General features: G+C 40.8%; 1 protein-coding gene across 2 annotated transcripts in view; it reads left to right on the top strand.

Moving 5' to 3' along the window:
* Positions 1–19,615, top strand: part of LOC144529117 (retinoic acid receptor beta-like) — a 314,488-nt gene extending 294,873 nt beyond the window's left edge. For both annotated transcript variants that reach the window (XM_078268068.1, XM_078268069.1), the window contains 3 exons: positions 709–913; positions 5,990–6,148; positions 12,150–19,615. In XM_078268068.1, coding sequence (XP_078124194.1) covers positions 709–913; positions 5,990–6,148; positions 12,150–12,391 — 606 coding nt within the window. In that variant the 3' untranslated portion in view covers positions 12,392–19,615. The remainder of the gene's footprint in view (positions 1–708; positions 914–5,989; positions 6,149–12,149) is intronic.
* The last annotated feature ends 3,168 nt before the right edge of the window (positions 19,616–22,783 follow it).

Below are 22,783 nucleotides of genomic sequence, written 5' to 3'. Positions count from 1 at the left end.
ACCCATATTTATGTTTTATTGTATGGCTGCACCGCCCTCTGGTGAGAGGGTCATTTTATATGTCAAGGAGATGTTGGGAAGGTATGGGGGAAATAATAACTGGAAATGTAAGCCCTCTGGTCTTATTAACATAAAAAAATACACCTTTCTGATCTTGAGGAAAGCCAGAGGGCAGAACAATTGTACACTTTGAAAAATGCATATGAAACTAAAGTGTGTGGGGTTTATGAGTTTTAAGTAAGGGCTTTGTTAATGGTTAAGTCATTTTGAAATGCTTTATAGATCAGTGATAAACAAATATCACAGTCTGGTGTTGCCAGGTTGTGCAACAATCCCTTTGTTCTGTTTTCTTCAATTGGGTAATAATGCAGTTATACATGTTGATACTCCATTAATAAATGATAAATGAATGATTAATAAATGGAATTTAGTGCAGATCCTTTTGCAGCTATTTTCCAAAAGTATGTGGTCATCAGTCAAAGGGATTTTACTCAACCTGACAACTGATGATTTAGTGCTTTTCTGGAATATTGTCCACACTGACAATAGTCTGGAGGTGAACACTAAGTCTGTCAGTTTGTGCAATAAAAACTGTTAAATTTCAAGATTTTTGAAGCCAAACTATAAATCAACACCAACTGCATATCACTTCACTCACTCAATCCCTGCTGACTATCCCTCTCCCTGCCTTTCTTCTCTCCCTGTCAGATCCTGCGTATCTGTACGAGGTACACCCCTGACCAGGACACCATGACCTTTTCGGACGGGCTGACCCTCAACCGGACGCAGATGCACAACGCTGGCTTCGGCCCGCTCACCGACTTGGTGTTCACTTTTGCCAACCAGCTGCTGCCCATCGAGATGGACGACACGGAGACAGGCCTCCTCAGCGCCATCTGTCTCATTTCCGGAGGTGAGCGAGCCGGGGCAGAAAGGGAAGGGCAATAAATAAGGTCTTTGGGGATTGGGTTAGCAGTCTTGTTGAAGAATAAGGAACACATCATTTAGCATGTGAAATCACAGATGATGACCTTCAAAGCTATTCAATGTGCTACAGCTGACTAGCTAATTAACTGTATAGCCTGCAAACCGACAATGGCAGTGCATAGGGGGAAATCTTGGGGGGGTCAGGACCTACCTAGTCTATATTGATAACGTTTCATTTCCGGGATTGTTCAGGTGACGCTGGAAATCCCGCCGGATGTCTCTCATTTTCAGCCAGATGTCAGTCCCCTTCCTCTTTCTTTGTGTTGGCGTTCTAAACTCCGGTGGATTTCTGAGGACTATGGTTAACTGCTCCTCAGATCTCTGCAGGGTAAATCCAGACAGCTAGCTAGACTATCTGTCCAGTCTGAGTTTTCTGTTGCACGACTAAAACTACTTTTGAACGTACACGTTCCACCAAAACAAGCACCGTTGCTCCGTCTGGATAGTTAGTTAGCTAACATGCTAATTCCATCCACCGTGCTTTCATGCTACACTGGTTACAGAAAATGAGCCGAACAAGGTTGTCAGTCATCTGTGCATCTAGGTTGTGAAAAGAGTGTGTGAATGAAACATTAAGTTGTTAAACTTTACTAATTTAGTGGCCGGACGGCTGGCTGGCTAGTTAGTTAGATTGCTTGCTAGGAGGCTCAGTTCTCAGTTCAGCATCATCTGTATTTGAGAAAAGAGTCACTTCATCCAATGTTTAAAGTGAATAAAACAGCCTTGCAAGCCTACTTACTATTACGAGTACAATTTTGGCTGTATTATTTGTGTCCCGTTTTTGCTCTTGAGAAATGATATGTTTATTACGCCCATGCCCCCAGTTAATGTTTGTTTGGTAGCTTGTTCAACAAGCTGAGGTGCAGGCAGGAGTGACAATGTTAGATAAGCAGGTGGTATTAGCTAGAAAGCTAATGTAGACTGAGGCTCTTTTTGAGATGTGTCACAACTGTTGTCTCGCTATAAAACTTTTTTTGCATTATTATTATTTAGTGCCTTTCCACTCAGGTTTTTTTATGTGCAAATTGAAAATGCACATAAAAACAGGTGGATGGAAATGCACCTATAGCTTTAAAATGAAATGATTGGATTGCCTATATACAAAGAATCTGGTACATGCACAGACGAGGTACATTTATGAAACCAAATAATCAGGAATATACATTACAGATCAAATCTGTATGCTGTACCTGAAGAAATCATGCAATTTAATTTCAGTTGGACTTTAACAGTATGTCCCAGATTTGAAAAGTACCCACAGTTTTTTCTTTTTCAGTATCTTGGTAACCATCTTGTGACCCCTCAGAGTTAGCTTCTGACTCCTTGGAGGGTCCTGATCCCCAGGTTGGGAAACACTTTTGTAAAGTATCGGGTATCTGCAGCATCACCCATGGAATATCAATGTCTATCTCAAAAATCCCATAACCCTCCTTCATTTTGTCAAATGGCTATGTCAAGTTAAAGGCTTTTTGCAGCCTGATTACATCATATATTTAGCATAAATTCTGATTTAAACATCTAAACAGAGTTGATGGTGTAGTCTTGGAGTACATCAAGTGGAATGAATAAAGTGATCCACTCCAAATTCAAACCATGCTAGACTGCTCCTCCATTCAACAGAGTCAGCCTGTATTGATTTCTCCAGATAAATATTGAGTGGAGCTGCAGCCCGTTTGGGATGAAAGTAAGCTGGAGTCCACAGGAGTCTGAAACCAGGTCAACCACAGGTTGCTATATGGCACTATCCTGACTGGCAAACAAAGATGTAGGGGGCGGGGGGAGGGGGGTGTATGTCACTGCAGTGTCAGTCAGCTGAGTGGAATGTTTGAATTGCCCTCCCAGAGGAATTAAGCCTTCTCTGGTTGTTATCCACCAAGATACCCGAAGCATGACTAACCTCATGTTAGGCTACACACACATTAACACACAAGTCTCTGCCCTGATCCCACACACACACACACACACACACACACACACACACACACACACACACACACACACACACACACAAAGTTCTACTGTACTTCCACTTAACAGTTCTTACTATCTGCCACCCTCTACCTTTTGTTTCCATCGGGGCTCAGGCTCCAAAACTGCTGGGGTTTTATTCAACAATATGTTTAAATACTCAATCCCCAGAGCCTCTGCAAATATTACAGGCTCTTGCATAATCCAGCAACAGCGCGAGACACCTCTGGTTACATCTGTAGTCACACACCTTGACTGCAGGTTCCAGCAGCTGCTGATCTGCGTGCACACACTGCCACCTTATGGCCTGGTGGTGTAGTGTGTGTGAAACACGTTCAACAACAGACCGTGTTTCACAGACCATTCACTTCTAATATCTAATACATTATATACTATAGTTTATATTATACTACTGTAAAACATAATTAAAGAATATCACTTGAAAACTGAGAGAACACCTAGTTTTAATTTACTGCCGTCTACTTTGTAGTTAATTTATTAATTAAAGCTGTGGTAGGCACTTTATTATCAGCATAGTTGCTCCAATCAGGACCACTGGATGACTTTGCAAAGTGTGAAAATTGCAGAGAAGTAATTCATTCCAATTCCAAATTAACGACTTTAATCTTAAAAATTCTGAGTTTTTTCTCAGAATATTACCCCTCTCTCCTGGGTCTGTGACATTATTTTTTTCTTCCTACAACAGCCCTAGAACGCTGTCGTAGCCGAAGAAAGTTACATTTGCCAACATCAAGCTGACAAGAAACTCTGTGGCAGATACAGTTTCAGATCTTTCTGGAGAGGTTTACTGGTCTGGACCACTTGAGATCCAACTAGGGGTATGTGGCCCGTGAACTAAAATGAGTTTGACACCCCTGGTGTAGACCAAACTTTCATTTATATAAACCTCACCCTAAGAGCATGCAATGTGATGAAAATAAAATTAAGGTTGGTCTTCTCCACATAGCCAATGGCTGAATATGATGTATAATAAGGTAAAATTAAAGCTATAAACATCAATCAATCAATTTATTTATTTATCAGTCAAGTGAAGACAAAATACAATTTCAGTGAAATGTAATCTGTCATGTTCTTTAATGTGTACCGTAAAACCGTGATAATTATAAATATATATGTGTATATATTGGTACATGATAAACGTACAAGGAGTATGAGAAATCTGGAGCCAAACTATAATTATATTATGCCTCTAAATAATCACTGTGTGCAGAAATGGTGGTCTGTGAATAGATGCATAGCTTTGAACAGCACGTCTGCTGATAAGTTTGAATGTGTTCAGCTGTTGCTCGCCTGCTGTTTTAGACTTTAAAACCTCCAGTTATCAGAGCTTAACACTATGACTCGAAAGAAAAGGAATTCAAATTAGTTTTCTGCTCAAGTTATCTCATTGTTACCATCTCTGCAGTCTCTCCTCTGCACCAAATGAGTTGACATAATGAGATAAACTCTTCCTTCTTAATCAAAGCAGCTGTGATACATGTTTTAGCCTCTAGCTTGTCTGCATCAGATAAAGCCAAGAGATGGATTTGTCATAGTTAAACTCATGGACGTCAATTGGATTGAAAGACTGGGGGGGATATTGCTGACTGCTCTGTTAGCCCCACCACCACCCCAACATCCACCTGCAGGCTCCGGCCAGGTGGAAGCTACTTACCAATATCTCATGGAAACCCAATCTGTGAGGAGTCATGAGGTCGGAGTCTGGCCATCAAACACAATGTTCTGCTCTTGTATTAAACATTTCAAACGTGAGTTGTCTGACTCAACTGTACTTAAGTAGAGTTTTGACATATCTGTACTTTACTTCGTTATTTATATTTTTGGAAACTTTTACTTTTACTCCACTACACAGGGCTGTAGCCAAGTCCACCTTTGTCGAGTCCAAGACCAGGACTAGTTGAGACCGAGTCAAGACCAAGTCCAAAGAGGTTTAAGTCCAAGTCAAGACCGAGTCCAAATGAGAGACAGTCAAGATCGTGGAAAGAAAGGGTCAAATTAGGCCATATTATTTACTTAAAATATAAAATGGAAATGTTCCCATTCTTGAACTTATTACTTTGTGACATTGTGTCTGTGGCCAAAATGAAAATGATTGATACCTGATGATTGAGGTAGCCTACTGTATATAGTGCCGCCAGGTGTATACAAGGCGACCAATCTCAATGCCTGTTCTAGATGGATTTTGAATTAAACTAATACCTGTTTCAGAACCAGTGCGCTTCATCAATGTTTGTTTTTTTTAAAGAGGAAGTTACCTTAGAACAAAAGCATATAGTGCTGGACTCGGTCGAGGCCCACTACAATATTTGGCGAGTCCAATGGCCTAGTCCGAGACAAGTCTGAGTCCAAACACCAACGAGTCCAAGATGAGTCCGAGACAACAGAAAAGCGTCTCGAGTCCGGACTCAAGTACTACAGCCCATTGCCACCACATTTCCTAAATAAAATGTATTATTTTACTCTTTTACTTACGCTACATTACCCTTAATCATCTTAGTTACTCGTTACTACAAAATAAAATCTGAAGATATTTGTTCATGGCCATAAAGTTCATAATCAAAGTTTTTTTAAGACTTTTACTCAAGTAATATTCTAAAAGGTGTCTTTAACTTCTACAAAAATTCTGGTAAGATACTACTTTTACAAAAGTATTGCTATCAAGTACTTTATACAAAACTGGCTTTTAGACACATGCTGCATGGGGAGAAATTCTAGTAGAGATGAAACGGAAAATCGATTTATTTCTCTGATTCTCTGCTTTGTTCTAACAATGCTTCCTCTCTTCAGTCACCCTCTAGCTTGCTCGACCACATTAACGTGCTTGCAGGCGGCTAATTGAGCCTCCGTCTAAAACGCTGCCATTTCCACCAGCTGACAGTTTGCACAGACAGAAACGCCTAAACCCCCTCCCCACCCCCCCCAACGATGTGCATGGTTGAGCTTTAAAGTCTGACTTGATATTTGGTGTGTGTGTGTGTGTGTGTGTGTGTGTGTATGTGTGTGTATATTTTAGACCGTCAGGACCTGGAGGAGCCCTCCAAGGTGGACCAGCTCCAGGAGCCGCTCCTGGAAGCTCTGAAGATCTACGTGAGGAAGCGGCGGCCCAGCAAACCGCACATGTTCCCCAAAACCCTGATGAAAATCACAGACCTGCGCAGCATCAGCGCTAAAGGTAGGAAGGATAGCAACTTACTGTCATGTTAGGAGATTGCAGTCAAAAGTAGGGCTGGGCAATATATTGATATTATATCGATATTATGATTTGAAACTAGATATCATCTTAGATTTTGGATATCGTAATGTGGTAAGTGCTGTCTTTTTCTGGATTTAAAGGCTTCGTTAGAGTCAAGTGATGTCATTTTCGTTACCAGACTATTCTAGCTGTTCTATTATTTTGCAGTATATTGTCAATAAATATATTGTCAATACATTTTCAATGATTATTTATCAAAAATCTCATTGTGTAAATAACATTTGGTAAAGCATCATTAGTCAACCCTACAATATCGCCGCAATATCGACATCAAGGTATTTGGTCAAGATTATTGTGATATTTGATTTTCTCCATATCGCCCAGCTCTAGTCAAAAGATTACAATAGTATATGGGCAGTCTAGGTCTGCTGCGGGCACGAGACAGCGAAGAAGCCAGTAAGTGGCACAAATCAGAGCAGTAGATAATTCTTTACGTTCGCTGTGGCTGAGTTACTTCCAAAATTGATCCAGAATCTGAAAGTAAATTTATTTAAGATGCAGATCATCAGTTTTCTTTAGGGCTGGGTATCGTTACTCGAATCAGCCAAAATAACCCAGTACTGAGTAGTATGAAAACTTCTCCAGTCAAACGATGCCTGCATTCGATCCTTTTTGTACCCAGAGCTACAAAAAAAATTACTATTTGAAAAGTTTTGCTCGCTGCCAATCACCGCAAGCGTTCTTCATTGTAATGCGACGTGTGATTGGCCCACTACTGCAGCAGCTACAGCCCATACAGTCTGTGGTTGGTGAAGTCGAGCGCGGTGTATTTGGCCGATTTGGCAGTTCAGTGTTCCAGGATGCTGCAATTCATGATGGGTATCGAATGACGTAGGGAAAAAAAGGTATCAAATAAAGTATTGGTATCAGTATCACTTTAAAGGTAAATGATACCGGGCCCTAGTTTTCTTAGAGTCAAAGTTACCTCAAAATCTCACCTCAAGTTTTCATGTTCACGAGCTTGTGCCGTCATAGACTTTTTTTTATCAAAACACCAGGTTTGTGGCCGGTTATCTCAGTTGGTAGAGCAGGCACACATATATAGAGGTTTATTCCTCATTGCAGAAGGTCCAGGGTTTAAGTCTGATCTGTGACTGTTTTCCTGCATGTCTTCCCCCTCTCTCTCCCCTTTCATGTCTGAGCTGTCCTATCATTAAAGTCGGAAATGCCCATAAAAAATCTTTTAAAAAAAACACCAGATTCAGGATTTCTAACACAGTTGATAATCTTTTGTACTGACGATTCAAACAGTAGGGATTCAGTGCTCCTACTGTGAGTCACCTGTAATTGTCTAAGAAAAGAATGACTATTTACTTCCAGAACTAAGTGTGCCCGAAATAGCTGCTCCCACTTGGCAACGGAAGGGTTTTTGAGACACTGTTTTCAACAACTGCTTTATTTGATGCACTGAGGCATGTACGGTTTGGTATAGCCACATCCTGCCACAATTTTGGCTCGAAAACCACAAGTCATCTAATAACAATAAGACTTAAAGAGGTATATATTGTTGAATGTACAACATGTATTTGTTTGATGTACACTTCCTACCTTACTCCAGCACCAAACAGCAAACAGACAAAGTCAGCGACTGGCTGGTAAAGAAAGTGGAACATCTAGCAGCTGCAGAGCAGTGGTGCAAGAAGTATTTAGATCCTTAAGTAAAAGTACTAATACCACACTGTAAAAAATACTCTGTTACAAGTAAAAGTCCTGCATTGAAAATATTACTGAAGTAAAAGAATGTAAAGGTGCAATATGTAATACTGACAGCTAGTGTTTAAAATAGTTACTGCAGTACAAATTCAAAATACTGGAGAGAGTCGTCTCCCCCGCCCCCTCCTCCCCAGACTTGAAGTTCACGTTGGTTGCCAGCATCCACAACAATGTTGCTAGACGCTTGTCTCACATAGCCAGACATTACTCCACAGCACAGCAGAGTAGCTAACGTTAGATGCTGGCTATAATGACATAAAAGCCCGTGCTCACATGGAGCTCTGTACCCAACTGACAGACACACTTTTTCGGCTTAGAATTACCGTAGGAACTGCTAAAAATCCCACAACCTCGTCATCCTCTCCACACGCCAGACAGACACACTTGCTCTGCTTAGAATTATGATAGGAACCGCTAAAATTACCACTACATTGCCGTCCTTTTCCACCCGACTGAACACACTTTATTGGCTTAGAATTACGGCAACAATCGCTAAACACACTGCAAACTCAAGGTCCTCTCTTTCCGATTTACAGCCCCCCTCTCTTGGCTTCAAATAACTTCAAATACAGGCTACACATTGTAAACAGCCGTGGCTGCTTGCCTGGTCCTCCGGTAACGTTAGCAGTTAGCAGGGTTAGCATGGCGCCGTTAGCCAGGACCAGTTGGGATCACTTCACTGGCTGAGTCTCAATTGTTTTTGCGAGTAACCAACTCGGGTACTCTAGCTATATAATGTGAGTAGCTACACAAATGTTGAAATGATATAAAATGCCCGTCCCTAGTAGCTGTGATAAATTAGCCTGAAGCTAATGCTGTTCAGGAGGAAATTAGCCAACTCTGTGTCCTTTTGGGCTCTAAGCTGTCTCCATCTTTCAAATACATCTCCAATATTTACCCAGACGGGTTTGTTACGTCTCTGGTCACGCAACTATTAGAAACATGCCGTTTTTTTTGTCAGGTAAAATCAATCCGTTGATCCTGTTTGTTTGTTTGCTGCTTTTATGGCTGTACTAACCTTAAAGCTGTAGCGCGCTAGGTTTACGTTTTTACAGGTATATCTGGCAGCCCGGCCTGGCTGACAAACAACAAACAGGCCAAAACACAAACAGAAATTCCGTCACAGAACAGAAATTTCAAAAAGAGAAAATACTGGCATTAGCATTTTTGTCAGAAAAGATAGTATTTCAACTTTGCATGTTTTCTTAATATCAGATGACGCATTGGGGCCATTTTTGGATTTATTACAGTAAATATATTACATATTGGACCTTTAAGGATCATCAGGAAAGTATTAAAATTAAAAGTACTCAATGCAGAAAAATCGTCACATTTTAGAAACTTGAAACGATCCAAACAGTTCTGTCAATCAAAGTGTTTAATGGTCTAATCATTTACATTAGACTTGTAGGCCATTATATTGTTGGGGAGTTTAATTTAATAAAATAATTTAATTTGCCAGATATTTTTCTCAGGAGTGGTGGAGACCAACACAGAGCTATAAGTAGAGTGAATGTTGGACTTATATTCATCAGAAATACAAATCTACACGAATGCTAACAGCCTCACCATGCTTCTCCGATACTGCCTAAAATGCTGGTATCGGAAAGTATTGGAGTTTATGCACCGATCTGATACCACGTAATTAAGCTCTGAAGAAAATCTACTTTAAAGTAGTTTATTTATGTTCTTTTTCCGTTATGACTGACTGTCAAACTTGATCATGAAATAAAGTTGTAGCGCTCATTGTTTGTGTTCGTTCATGTTTCACAAAAGGTTTAACCTGAGCCAGGCCGAACAACAATGATAGAAATCATATCACATCCATACAGGGATAGTAGTGTCTTGGCTTTACAGCTGTTAAAACATAATAAAATACATGACACGCTGGTATCGGCTCAGTACTCGGTATCGGGCGATACGCAGGTTCAGGTATCAGAATCGGTATCAGGAAGCAAAAAATGGTTTTGGACCATCTCCACTCTAAACTGGCTGCCTTTAAAATCCAATAGTTTTGAACTTTCTGTTGCTAATGTTTAAAGCACATTCTGGACTGGCTCATAGTGCTGAGCCTTAAAGCCCATATAAGTGATAAGAGTGTACTCTAGGATCCTCAAAGGCCCTCCTGCCCCTCCGCAGACCTGGGCCCCTTGACTTTGGAATGACATGCCTGAAGAAGTTATTTGAAACGTCCGCATTTTTGAGGGGCTTAGCATGCTGGAAAACTCACAAAAATGTGCACACGTCAGACCTAGCATAAACTACAAATATAAAAAAAATTACACATATCCACTAGGTGGTGCTATAGCAGAAAAAAACATGTTTGACCCTATAACTCCCAAACCGTACATCGCACATTCAAAAACCATATATCCTCGTATTCCCTGGATTCAACTGAATCTCCTCATATAGGCCACGCCCATTTCCGCCTAGACTTTTATGCGTGAAAAAATCGCGATTTATCGTAAACCTACTTTGCCAAACTTAGACTAGACCTTGCGACCGATCTGCACAAAACTTGGCAAGTAGCATCTCCAGACCAACCTGACAAAACTTTATCCAAAGAATTTTTATAGGATAAAAGTTGCGCAAATTACACACAAACAAATTTGTGTAGCTATCTATAAAAACACCAACTTTGCCATATCTGGACCAAAATCAAACTTTAGATTCTTGTTTGCCATGACCCTCTGGAGGTCGCCCATACATTTTACAAACATCGGCCACTAGGGGAGCGCTACAAGTACAAAAAGTTTATATCTCATAAACATCATCTAGGGCCAATCCTGAGGCTACCCCTACAGTAAGGTACTGATTGGTCAAAGGGGGCGTGGCCTATGGGACCCTAATTGGTTTTAGCCCTTGGGCACATTCTTGACGGCCTCAATATATACGAAAACTCACAAAATTTGACACCCACATAAACACCTGGGAGCTTTGCAAGACTGTACAGCGATTTGGCCCATACCTGTAAGCGGTCTCCATAGCACCCCCTAATGCGTGGAAGGCCTTAACTTACATATACATATTGCTCTAATCATTGCGGACATATTTCCCATTTACCTTCATTAGCTCCGCCCAACCGGAAGGTGGCCATTTTTTATTTATGCATTTTTCATGTGTTTTACATTCTTTCGAACTCGTCCTAGGCCGTGATTTCAATCTTCTTGAATCTTTGCAGGTAGTATCTGTTGACCCTTATGACGAAAAGGTATCCAAAGAATTTTGATAGTTGAAAAAATGCACAAGTTATAGCAACTTCCTGAAGTTGCTATAACTTGTGCATTTTTTGCATCAAAAAAATGATTCCGATTGCCCGGAATCTTGACAAAGTTGTTCCACATGGCCGGTTTAGCATCACAATGTTTAGGAAGATCACAATCTTCCTAAACATTGTCCTAAACGTAACTGTTGTCGCCGCAGGACAGTCACCTTTTGTCGGCCAGTTAACTGCAACGGCCGCTGAAACAACCGTCATCTCGCGGTGCCCTGTACCCGGCTCACAGTCACCTTTTCTCAGCTAAACATAATTGACTAAAAGTCATGTGACCGGACGCCATGTGACCGCACGTCGCATGACCAGCCAGCGGTCGCCATATTATGTAGGATATCATACGAATTGCTGTGCATTAGTTGTCGTACAAACCCATTCATGAGAATGCGTTGACTGGGGTCGGTCTGTGAGAACTGTGTGGAGGCAATCCCAGCTCGTTGTTTTTTTTAATCAGTATTTCGAGTACAGCCCTTTTAAGAAGCTTCTAACAAAACAAAAAACTCTTAACTCAATGTCCACTTACTAGATTCGTTTAATAGTATTGTATTTGTTTGATGTACACTTCCTTCCTACCTTCCTCCAGCACCAAACGGCAAACGGAGGTTAGCGATTAGCTAGTGAAGAAAGTGGAACATCTAGCAGCTAAAGAGCTGTATCATGGTTTTCATCAACGGATAGAGTTTGTTCAGTTATCATCACATGGAATAAGGATGGAACTTTGGTTGTGGGAGTGGTTGTATATGGGGGATATCGTGATGTTTTGTCACTTGTATCGTTGATTGTATCCATCATGACAAAAGACCATGGGATGGTCAGAAAAAAAGTAGTAAGGGGACCTTGAGTTAGGATTTTAAGAACTTTTCCAACGTCCGTAATGAACTTTCATGCTCTTTATTTGAATCCTCATATCGTGCCGTTATCATGGTCTTGCAGGAGCAGAGCGGGTCATCTCTCTGAAGATGGAGATCCCAGGTTCCATGCCGCCACTCATCCAGGAGATGCTGGAGAACTCGGAGGGCCAAGATGGCCAGAGCAGCAGCAGCAGCAGCAGCAGCACTTCAGCGGAGGCGGGGGCCAGCCCCAGCAGTAAGGGCAGCCCCAACGAGGACGCCGCTGAGTCGCCAGAGTCAGACACCGAGGGGGCTACGGCCACACCGCCCAGCGACGAGCCCTAGGAGGCTCTCTCTGACATTCCTTTGCACAAAAAAGGAACAGCCAGGCAAGGTGCCGACTCTCTATAACCCCTCTACCGCCACTCCTTTGCTTGGTATTCCGTTATCTTTACATCCTTGTCCTATTTTTCTCCCCCATGTCCCCTAACGTTTTCTTCCTTAAAAAGAAAACGTCAACATGGAGGCCTCAAAGGATCAGTGCTTTGTGTATAATTCTGAATTGAGCTCTTATTTGGCGTGGTGTCTCTGGGACAGGAAGGGCGTGGCCCTCGCAAGACGCCAGAGATGATACTCCTCAGGTCTCCTGTGTAAATTCTTATCTGCATGACGGGAGTTGGATAAGTGGTTTTACTCTTCTTTCTCTCTCTCTTTCTCTGTCCTCATCTCTTCTCATTTCTCGTATTGTTGGCATACGCACATTGTACATACCATTGTATGGTTAGATCTCTGTTCCTATGCTGAATTTTGTGGTGCTTTTTTCATTGTCTTAAATATTATCTTTGAGGCGATACATCAAGGTTTAAAGCGGGACTACTTGTAAGTCCTTCAAAATGTTATTTAGAATGTTATTGCATATAGACATTACGGAAGTCTAATATTTTATATTTGTTCCTATATTTAAAAACTGTTTTTTTTTGTCTTTTACAACACTTCTCGGTTCATGTCTCTACATGAATGAGTGTATATCCACGCCGCCAGAATGCAAAGCTTCTCTCCATATCAACAGCCGAGTCTGTTCAACTGTTTCCTCAAAGGAGAGAAGCACAACAGCAGAAGCCTTTGATACACACTCATCAGTTTGACGTCGTCTGTTTAAGTCTCAGTCTCGACATGAATCACCGAGACCCGACGAACAAGATTAGATTTAGAATGAGCCAGTCTATGAAATCAACTCATCTGGTGGCTGTATCTCCTCAGTGAATCAGTTTACCTCACTGTCAAAACTAATTGGGAAAATTAGGTTGCTGATAGATGCCAGAGATTTCTCCACAGCAGGCTGTGATCACATAGGACTCTTTTTGTATCCATTTCCCTGTTATTAACTGGACTATGATTCAACTCAAACTGTGTCGCACTTTATTATTATCATCTGGTCAGTTAAAAGGTTTAACACGTTTAACACGCCAATGTTGTGCCAAAATTTGTTTCCCCTGAAAAATCTGTTTCCCTACGGCATCATGCTTATTTTTATTTTTAAGTGGCCATGGAAGATGTCTGGCTGCACACATTAGTCTACTTGCTATTTCTCAATCCAATTTCCGCCAACATGATTTTGTTGTTCAGTGGAAAATAAGTACAAGTACAAAAAAAGGTCTCATTGCCAGGGAAACTAATGTATTAGAGAATACATAGGAATACAAATGTTGGCACAGCAACAATTAAACTGAGATGAAAATAAATCCTTGAAACGGACGTCATGAAGCCACGTTCTCTCTTTCCAGACTGGCACGTTGCCCTCCTGTCTCAGCACTCATCTCCTCTTGCCTGGTGTGACGTGAGTCCATGGAAGTTTTGTTGAACAGCAGCAGCACAGGAGGCAAGAAAGGGGTTGCTGAAAGATAGTGTACTGACTCAGTAATTTCAGTTACACACAACAATCTAACATCAGCTAGCATAAGCTGCCGGTCATAAAAGAACTGTTATGCTGTAGCAGCAAAACCCAGAGTGAACTTAACTTAACAAGGGTGTGTTTTATTGCTTATGAGTTCAGCCTCACTCCAATCCAGTTTTATTACAATTTTGTACTTTTTTTGTTGTAATTGTAGTTTTGGTCATTATTTTTATCAGTTATGCTAATATTGTTCTAACAGTGACTGCCGGGGGCCGGGTGTCTGACAGGTTGTAAAGAAGCTAGTCTCGCATTGCCAGACCTATCTCTGGACTAAGGTCTGGCAACACCACAGATACTTTCTGGGATAGGAGAAAAGAACACTCTGTCTCTCTCAGAGATGGTGGCTCTGCTAAATAGTCTCGGGAAGGAACTTGTTTTGATGGAACGCCACATACAATTCTAAATGAAGTTTACTGTTTACACAGTACAGTAACGTGAGCTATTTAAAGCTCACATTAATGAGGTTAAACCTCATTGGCTCTTACCAGTGTATCGCTGTGTGTACTTCGTCCACAGCAATCCTACCAATCTTTCCCAAAATGTCCCAGTTAGAGAGGAAATGCCCTAAACATATTCTTTGTAAATCTTCACAGTCATTCCCTGAAAGAACCAAGCAGGCCTGCCATCCAAATCTTCTTCAAAACTTGCCATTTTCAGCATATAGCTTGCTAGCTCGAAGGTTGTTGTTTCTTGTACCGAAGGGATTTTGAGAATGGTAACACACAGAGAGCGAACATGTCAGGTTTTATCCTAGTAATGTACTTCTGTCGGCTATAAATGATGGCTGCCTTTAATCACACACGCCTTGCGCCACAATGCACCGCCGCACTTTCAAACCAACATGGTGTGGCCACTCACTAGTGTCTGTTCAGAGATGTCTCGAAGCTTGCCAGCCCTTGGCAACAAGTAAAAAAGTCTTTCTTAGTCACCCGTTTTTTTTTACAGAAGCAGATTACTCCAATTCTCCGCACTTCTTCCGTGATTCCACCAGGAAACCATGCTTTCAGGCCATTATTCCCTGGAGCCGACATCGGTAAACACCAGAAGAAAATCAAAGATTGACTCTTAAGCGTAAGAGGTGTCACTAAGTTTAGTTTTCGTTGTCAAGAGGGGAACTTGAGAACTGTTTTGGTGTTGAGAGAAAAGACTCATTTGCTGCACTAAATTAAATGTATTAAGCTTAAGACATATTTTAGTTACTTTGCTTACTTAGTTATTTTTGTAAACAAAAAACGGTGTGCAGATTTATTATCTGAGCAAATAAGAATCGGATCGGGACTCGGCAAAAAAGTTGACCGGGACATCCCTACCAAGAACACTTGCTGTGATTGTGCAAAACCATATAAATAGTTGTTTTTTTTAGATCTGGGTACAAAAAGGATTGAATGCAGGTATTGTTTGACTGGAGATGGTTTTTATATGACTTGGTACTGGGTTATTTATTTCAGTCAATACCTTAAACGTATTGAGCATGGATACCCTGCCCCAGTGCACTGACTTTTTACTTTCACATAAAGTGGTAGCTAATCTGGCAAAACTGTTGGCCTTTTTACAACCGGTCTGATCATCTGACCAATTAGGTTTCTTGCATTTTTAGTTTCTTGTATTTGTAGTGATGTCCCCAAGTTCCGAGCTCTCAGCAATTACTTTGGTGAGTACAATGTTATCATAACCGATAGAAATCATGGCCAAAACTACAGGATACAAACTACAAAATAACGACCCAAATTTTTATAAACTGTAGTTTTCTGAACCCACGTCACTTTAGGTCACATGTAACACTCCTTGCACCCTTTAACTTCTTGCTTTCTATGTGAACTAGCACATGTTGTATTTGAGCTTTGAATCTGATCACAGATGGCAGCTTGACCTTTTTGAAAGATTGCCAAAATGTCAACCTAATGAGTGTGTATCTACCGCTAACAGCATGTACTACCGACCGGGCTCTACAAACGCACATGGGCTCTGTTAATGGCCTTATGAGCAGAGCTCCTCAACCCGCTTTTCTTTCCCTTTTCAAGTGTCTTGATAGAACCAGTGAAACACGGGGGCAATGCAATCCTTAAAACACACTGATGACCGGACCATGTGGGTCGGGATGATTGTACACTATTGTAGAAAGCACACAGTGGGTTGGGATCTACCAACCCTCTCCGAACGTTCTCTCTCTCCAGACTTGACGGTGTAAACTACATTCAATGATGCAAAAGGAGTGTAACAACGCATTATGTAATAAAACATCAAAATGTAATACATTTTCATTTCATTATGTAATAAAACGGCGGTTCTTTGCATTCACAGGCACCAGTTAGGATATGACGAGCAATTAACACATTTTATGGTGAAATTGGCTATATTTATTACCTTTTGATTTTTCTTTGAATGCCTTTCAAAGCCAGTAGAGAAAAATACATCAATTTTGGTTGATTACTATATAATGTGAAAAAAAGTCCTGCTGCATTATGTAATAATTTATTACAAAATGAGACATTTTTTACAAATTGTGTTCAGGATTTCTATTACAAAATGCGGATATTATTGCATAATGAAGCGAACATTTATTACATTTTGACATTTTATTACATAATGCATTGCTACAAGGAGATTCCTGATGACCTCTCAACCCCCCTGAGAAGTGCAGTGGAGTAAAGCTTCTCTTTGGACAGTAGATCCAACTGAGCTCTTCATCTAATGGAAGTAGGCGGCGTATGAGGTGGTCCTGCTGAAATTAGGAGAAAGCTGTTTTTCTCTTACACAGGTCACACATGATAGCCTACTGACCAATAAGAAATAAACTCCATTATATCCTCTTATTAGACCCAGATCCCTCACTACCCTGCTGTCCCCACTGGCTGAACAATGGCTCCACCCACTCTGATTAGGGCTGGGTATTGTTAAAAAAATGTCGATACCAGTGCCGATACCAATACCGTGACTTCGATACTGGTTCCTAAACGATACTTTTTTCGATACCAAATTTATAAAATCCATGTCAACAAAAAGAAATTACAACATCACACATTACGGCACAAATCTTTTTTCTTTTTCTTTTTTCAACTCCTACTACGTGAGCCCCGTCTACGTGTGTAAAGTAGAGTTTTGTAACGTTAGACAGCCAATCACCAACATTGATAGATCCTGGTAGAAGCATGCTTCATGCTTATTGGCTCACTGACGCTGAGATTTACTCCTTAGGTATTGAAATTTGGTATTGAACGGTTTTTCGATACTCTATACTAAGGAGGCAATTTGGTCGGTGCCTAAAAAGTATTGAATTCGGAACCCAGCCTTAACTCTAATAGCAAGTGGTTGTTCACTTACAGTACAGGGGACAAACTAACTGTAGCACTTAAACATGCTGCACCATTGAAATGTAGCTGTAGTACTGAAACGGAACAATATGAAGGCTAACAGCAGACCCTCCACAACCAAACAAGGCCAAAGTTCAGCTCTAAATAAATTAAGCACAACATCCACCACAGAGAATAGTAATACTAAACAGCTTTGGGAATGCTTTCACACTTCTTACGTTTTATTTTAGAAATTAAACAGGAAGTACTGTAGGTCATGAGCACTACAGATGACTCGATCTTAGTTTAAACACAAAATGAGCAGTTTTTAACACTGGTGAAGGTTTATAAGCAGATATTTGTGCCAGCAGGTATTGAATTTGGTTTATCTGAATTTGAAAATGAAGTTTTGTCATTTCAAGGTGTATCAAGTTTTGAATTTGATTAAAAATTCATTTGGATGGACTTCTGTATGAAACCAAAGTTCAAATCATAATGCTACAGTGCAAACAAACTTGGAGCAATCCCATGGATTAAATAAATTAGATTACATGACATGAGGGTTATAGGACATTACCCCATGGATGAATTTGTATGTGCTGTTTGCATTTGAAATTTAATTTTACAAATCTGGATTATTGAAAATGCTACTGAATTTAAAATGATTTGAGCCCAGTTTAAACTTTGTGTCAGATTTGACCTTGGAAAAAGCTGTTGACAAGATAACCTCAAGGTCCAAATACTCACTTCTTCTGGAGCTTTCATCAGCAGATGGTGTTAGCTTAGTTGTCATAGAACTATAGATGCTCATATTTTTCATAATTCAGAGCAGATGTAGGACTTCTCACATTGCTGTGAATAGTTATTTTGGAAGTGGCTTATTCCCCAGAGCCAGGAGTCAATTAGCCTAGCTTAGCTTAGCATAAAAACTGGAGTAAGCTGAGCTAAGTGTTCCCCATATCCAAAGTTAAAAAATGTTCAAGAATGCGTTCATGACTTGGCCTTGGAAACGGTAGTTAAAAAGAACTTAAGGTCAACTAACTCGTTTGTTCTGGAGCTTTTGGGCTGCCCAAAATCACTCCTTATTACACAAGAGTGTGTAATCTATGTTCTGTATAGTTCCATCAAAAGTGTATGGTTGCGATGGCGCTGGCTAAGCTAAACGCTAAAGAGGGAAACTTGCAGATTTTCAACCCTTTTGAAGCAAGTCATCCAGTGGAGATTTACCGGCGGGTACTGGTGCCATTCATCTACGGCAGTACACGGAAAATCTGCAAACTTTCCCTTAAGTTACCAGCTAACGCTAGCGGTTGCTAGCTAGCTTGTTTAGCAGAACACTGAACAAGACATTTTTAGGTGAACAAAATGTTCCTGTTCCAATGGCTAGGGCCATGGTTAGCATTGCTACCGCCCCTAAAGCATCCTCTGCTTTATGGTCAAATTTAAAATAAAAGGGACCATAATTAAAAAAAAAAATTGACATCATGCTGTATTAAAGAAGATTTGAAACTATGACTGAGATGAATTACATTAAGTGAGAAGTAGGGTCATTTTCCTACAGACTTCTCTGGAAACGGACTTCTTTCCAATCTTTCTTTAAGACCTGGAAGCTACGTCCATTATTTTTACAGTCTATGTTTTGGAAACAGTGATGTTTAAACTTCAGATCATTTTGAGTACTTTTAGGACTTCTCGTCCATGTTGGCTTAAAGCGTAACTCTTGCCAAAATGCAACCTAGGGTCTTTTTGTGAATGTACCTGAGTCAAACTTTCGTTTAAAAGTATAATTAGGATGGAAGCGCCACTTTTAAGATTGACCGTATTTCTGTTTTCGGTCAAATGGCCTTTTGAATGGGAGTGCTAGGGGCACTACTATGATCGCATCAAAATCGCTATTTTTAAAACACTAAGAAGGCTCGACACAACATGAAACTTTGCTTGAAGTATCACCAGGGGCTCTACACATGAACTCGAGCATTGAGAACATTGTTCGTGTACACAGAGTTTACTAAAAAGAAAGGTTTTGAACAGCTCACTTTAGCAGTTGTTTTTTCTGCTTGCCGCCATTTTGCCAGTCAAAAAGTGTCGATCTGCGAATGCAACATAACAGGGAGGAGAGTAAAGATGGAAAGCTCCTAAAGCTTAGTTCCATATAAATGCACGGATAATTCAGTTTTGTCGTTAGTGAAAAACAATATTGACCTTGTTGTTCAAAATCAAAAATCAAGCAAAAGTTTCATGTTGTGTTGAGCCTTCTTAATGACATAGTAGTGCCCCAAGCACTCCCATTTCAAAAGGCCATTTGACCGAAAACGAAAATACGGCGCTTCCGTCCTAATTATGCTTTTAAACGAAAGTTGGACTCGGGTACATTCACAAAAAGACCCTAGGTTGCATTTTGGCGAGAGTTACGCTTTAAAAGTTGAGAGAGTTGGGGCGACCTCTAGCTCACCCAGTAGAGTTTGCACCCCATGTAGGCTGAGTTCTTGGCAGAGGCCCGGATTCGATTCCGACCTGCGGCCCTTTGCTGCATGTCGTCCCTCCGCTCTCTCCCCTTTCCTGTCTTCAAGCTATCCTGTCGATTAAAGGCCATACAAAGCCCAAAAAAGGTTGTTGACAGTTCATTCGTAACCTTGGAAACAGCAGATGATAAATTATTAAGTTGATGACCTAAGTTCCGTAAATATAGATGTGAATTCAAAACCTGGCACAAATATCTTCCCATACATCAACAAATGTAAATTTGTTGATGTAAATGGTTTTTATATAGCGCTTTTCTAGTCTTAAAGACTACTCAAAGCGCTTTTACATAGTACAGGAACCATTCATCATTCACACACTGTGGCCGAGGCTGCCATATAAGGTGCCACCTGCTCATCAGATAAACACTCACACACATTTACACTCCGATGGCACAGCATTGGGGGCAACTCGGGGTTCAGGGTGTAACTGCCAACCTTCCGATTGGCAGGCGACCACTCTACCACTGAGCCACAGCCACCACAAATAACAACACCTCACAATATTTGCAGAGACAAACATAGTGAAACTGTTGCATTGACTAGATGAGTCATTAAGCTTCTCATATTTGATCTGAAATAGGAACATAAGAAAGCCCTTTGGGGCAGTGAAGGGTTCTGGGTCTCAGCAGCACATAATAAAAACCCATCTGCATTCCATCCCTGCTAAGAAATACATATCATAAGGGAAACCAGAGCTGTTTCTGTTTTTCGTTTTTTAACGTGTTTGAATGTGAATAATGTCATGGAGTCTGTCAGAAGAATGATATGCAGTGTTAAGGAATACTTACTTCTATCTCAATGTAACATAGGAAATGCTCTCCCTTGGTTCTCTCTGTCTTGCTCTCCTGGTGAGAGATGAAGGGATGCATCTTGGTGTTTTTCTTTCTTTTTTTTCTTTTTTTTTTTGAAGCTGAAAAAACCTTCACAGCTGAAGAATGTCCACATCCACCCCTGTAGCGTCAGGACAGCCCTCAGGCCCCTGACCGCAGAAGGGACTTGTTATCTGTTCCTTTAGGAAACAACTTCACAATGCTGAATTACTCTTGTTCATTTCTGTTGAATGTTGTACCGACGTAACTGTAATACTTTACTATCTAGCTCACTGCAGAGATGTTATATAAATGGTGTGTGCTTTGCATTCCAATTGGCAGCTCTGTGGAAAAGACGCTCAGTTATTTGTCCTTTAGAACATCAACTCACATCTAAGTGTTAAAAAGGAACTTGATGGACTGATCTGGGCATCCGGGTCGAACTCCACACAACACGCACAGACATAATTTGGGACAACGAGAAAGAGGAGAAATGGACCACCAAGTCACCTCAGCACCCGATATCGTCTACATGTTCTGTTCCTGTTCCATGTCAAACAACAGAGCTGCTCCACTTCAGCCAGGGAGCCAATCAGCTGTCTTCAATCAATCAAACGCAATCAATCGACAGCTATTTGGTTAACAGGTTAACTAATGAACTAGGGTTTGACCGATATGGGGTTTGAAAAACTGATAGACATTTTTGGATTTAATCAGCTGTAGTCGATTTTGTTTTGTGCCAATAATCAGTCAAAGGAAAATTTGATCTTCAGATACTCTGAAACAGTTTGATAACTTGCCTGGTTGAACATCTTTTTTTAAGCCCATGTCCCTCAATCAACCATGTCTATTATGTTTCTCAGAATGCCTTTCAACAACACCCCGACAACCATGCTCTGATCAGAATATTTTAAAGCTGCATTAATCAGTATTTTTATAGGAACAATGATGAACCTACAGAGAATTATCACCCAACTCTGCAGTCCTGCGGAACATTTCAGCCTCTTTTAGTGCTTTGGTCTGATTTTTAAAGCCTGAAATGTAACTTTTTTGGTTCATAGGCACTCTTATCAACCTAGTTTCCACCTGCAGACACTCGCTGTTAGCTATGTAAAAGCTCTGATCGACCCACTGCTCAGCACCATACAGCAGACAAACAAAGTTAGCAATAAGCTAACTAGCAACAGAGCTTACCCTCCTTTGCTAGCCCTGTAGTCACAACATAGCTATTTTCATTGTTACATATTTTTCACAATAAACCACACAAACTGTGTAGCTCAATTTGAGATAACGCAATTGTATTAGCTGAATTGACTGAATAACAGTTAATATTGTTATTCCGATATAACTGTTACCAATTTGTTGATGTTGAGTTGAGACAGTCAAATTTCAAGTAAAAGGCTGATAAGTTTTTTTCCACTCGAAACTGCCGTTTGTTATTGACGCAAAATTTTTCCTTTGGTGTCATATTAAGACACGCTTGGTCGGGACTCTTGGCGTCACTTTATGGCGCTCTGGGTCGGAATGTATGTTTAACTGACATGTGGCACAAAAACGGGACAGTTAGGTTTAGGAAAAGATGGTGGGTGGGGTTACAAAATGTACGTTTCAGTGACATGCAGGACAAGAACGGGACACAATCACCGGTCTCCTGGGTGAAAGTCCTGCGTTGTTTGACCCATCCACCACCCAAACCAACCTCCTTATGCAGATTTCCGTTTTTTCATACTACTCTTTACCGTTGTCTCTCTTAATACTAAGTTGTCTTACATTGCCGTGGTCGAGCTGCTGCTCTGCCCAGCTCGTTCCATACAGACGCTGAAGGGGGATTTTTGCGCCGGTTTCTGATGCTGAGAGACACTGACCAAGCGTCCGTATAGAGTGAGAACGGGTTGGAAATTACGGTCTAAACAATATGACATAAACGCAGCATAAGCTTACTTTTAATCAGCTTCTCAACTAATTAAAACACAGAAAACAAAAACATAGCATCAGTTATAACAACTCAACAACAGCCCCACATATCGGTCTAACCCTATACAACACCTCACACAGGAGCCAGAAAACATGACTGTGAACCATGATATCAATCATTAGCAGTAGCTCTGTTGTCGTCCGTCTCATCCGTATCAGAGAACCTCACCACCAATTACATGCAGTGT

This window comes from Sander vitreus, chromosome 14, assembly GCF_031162955.1.
Source record: "Sander vitreus isolate 19-12246 chromosome 14, sanVit1, whole genome shotgun sequence".
NCBI classification, from domain to species: Eukaryota; Metazoa; Chordata; class Actinopteri; order Perciformes; family Percidae; genus Sander; species Sander vitreus.
This window is presented reverse-complemented; position numbering and strand designations above follow the sequence as displayed.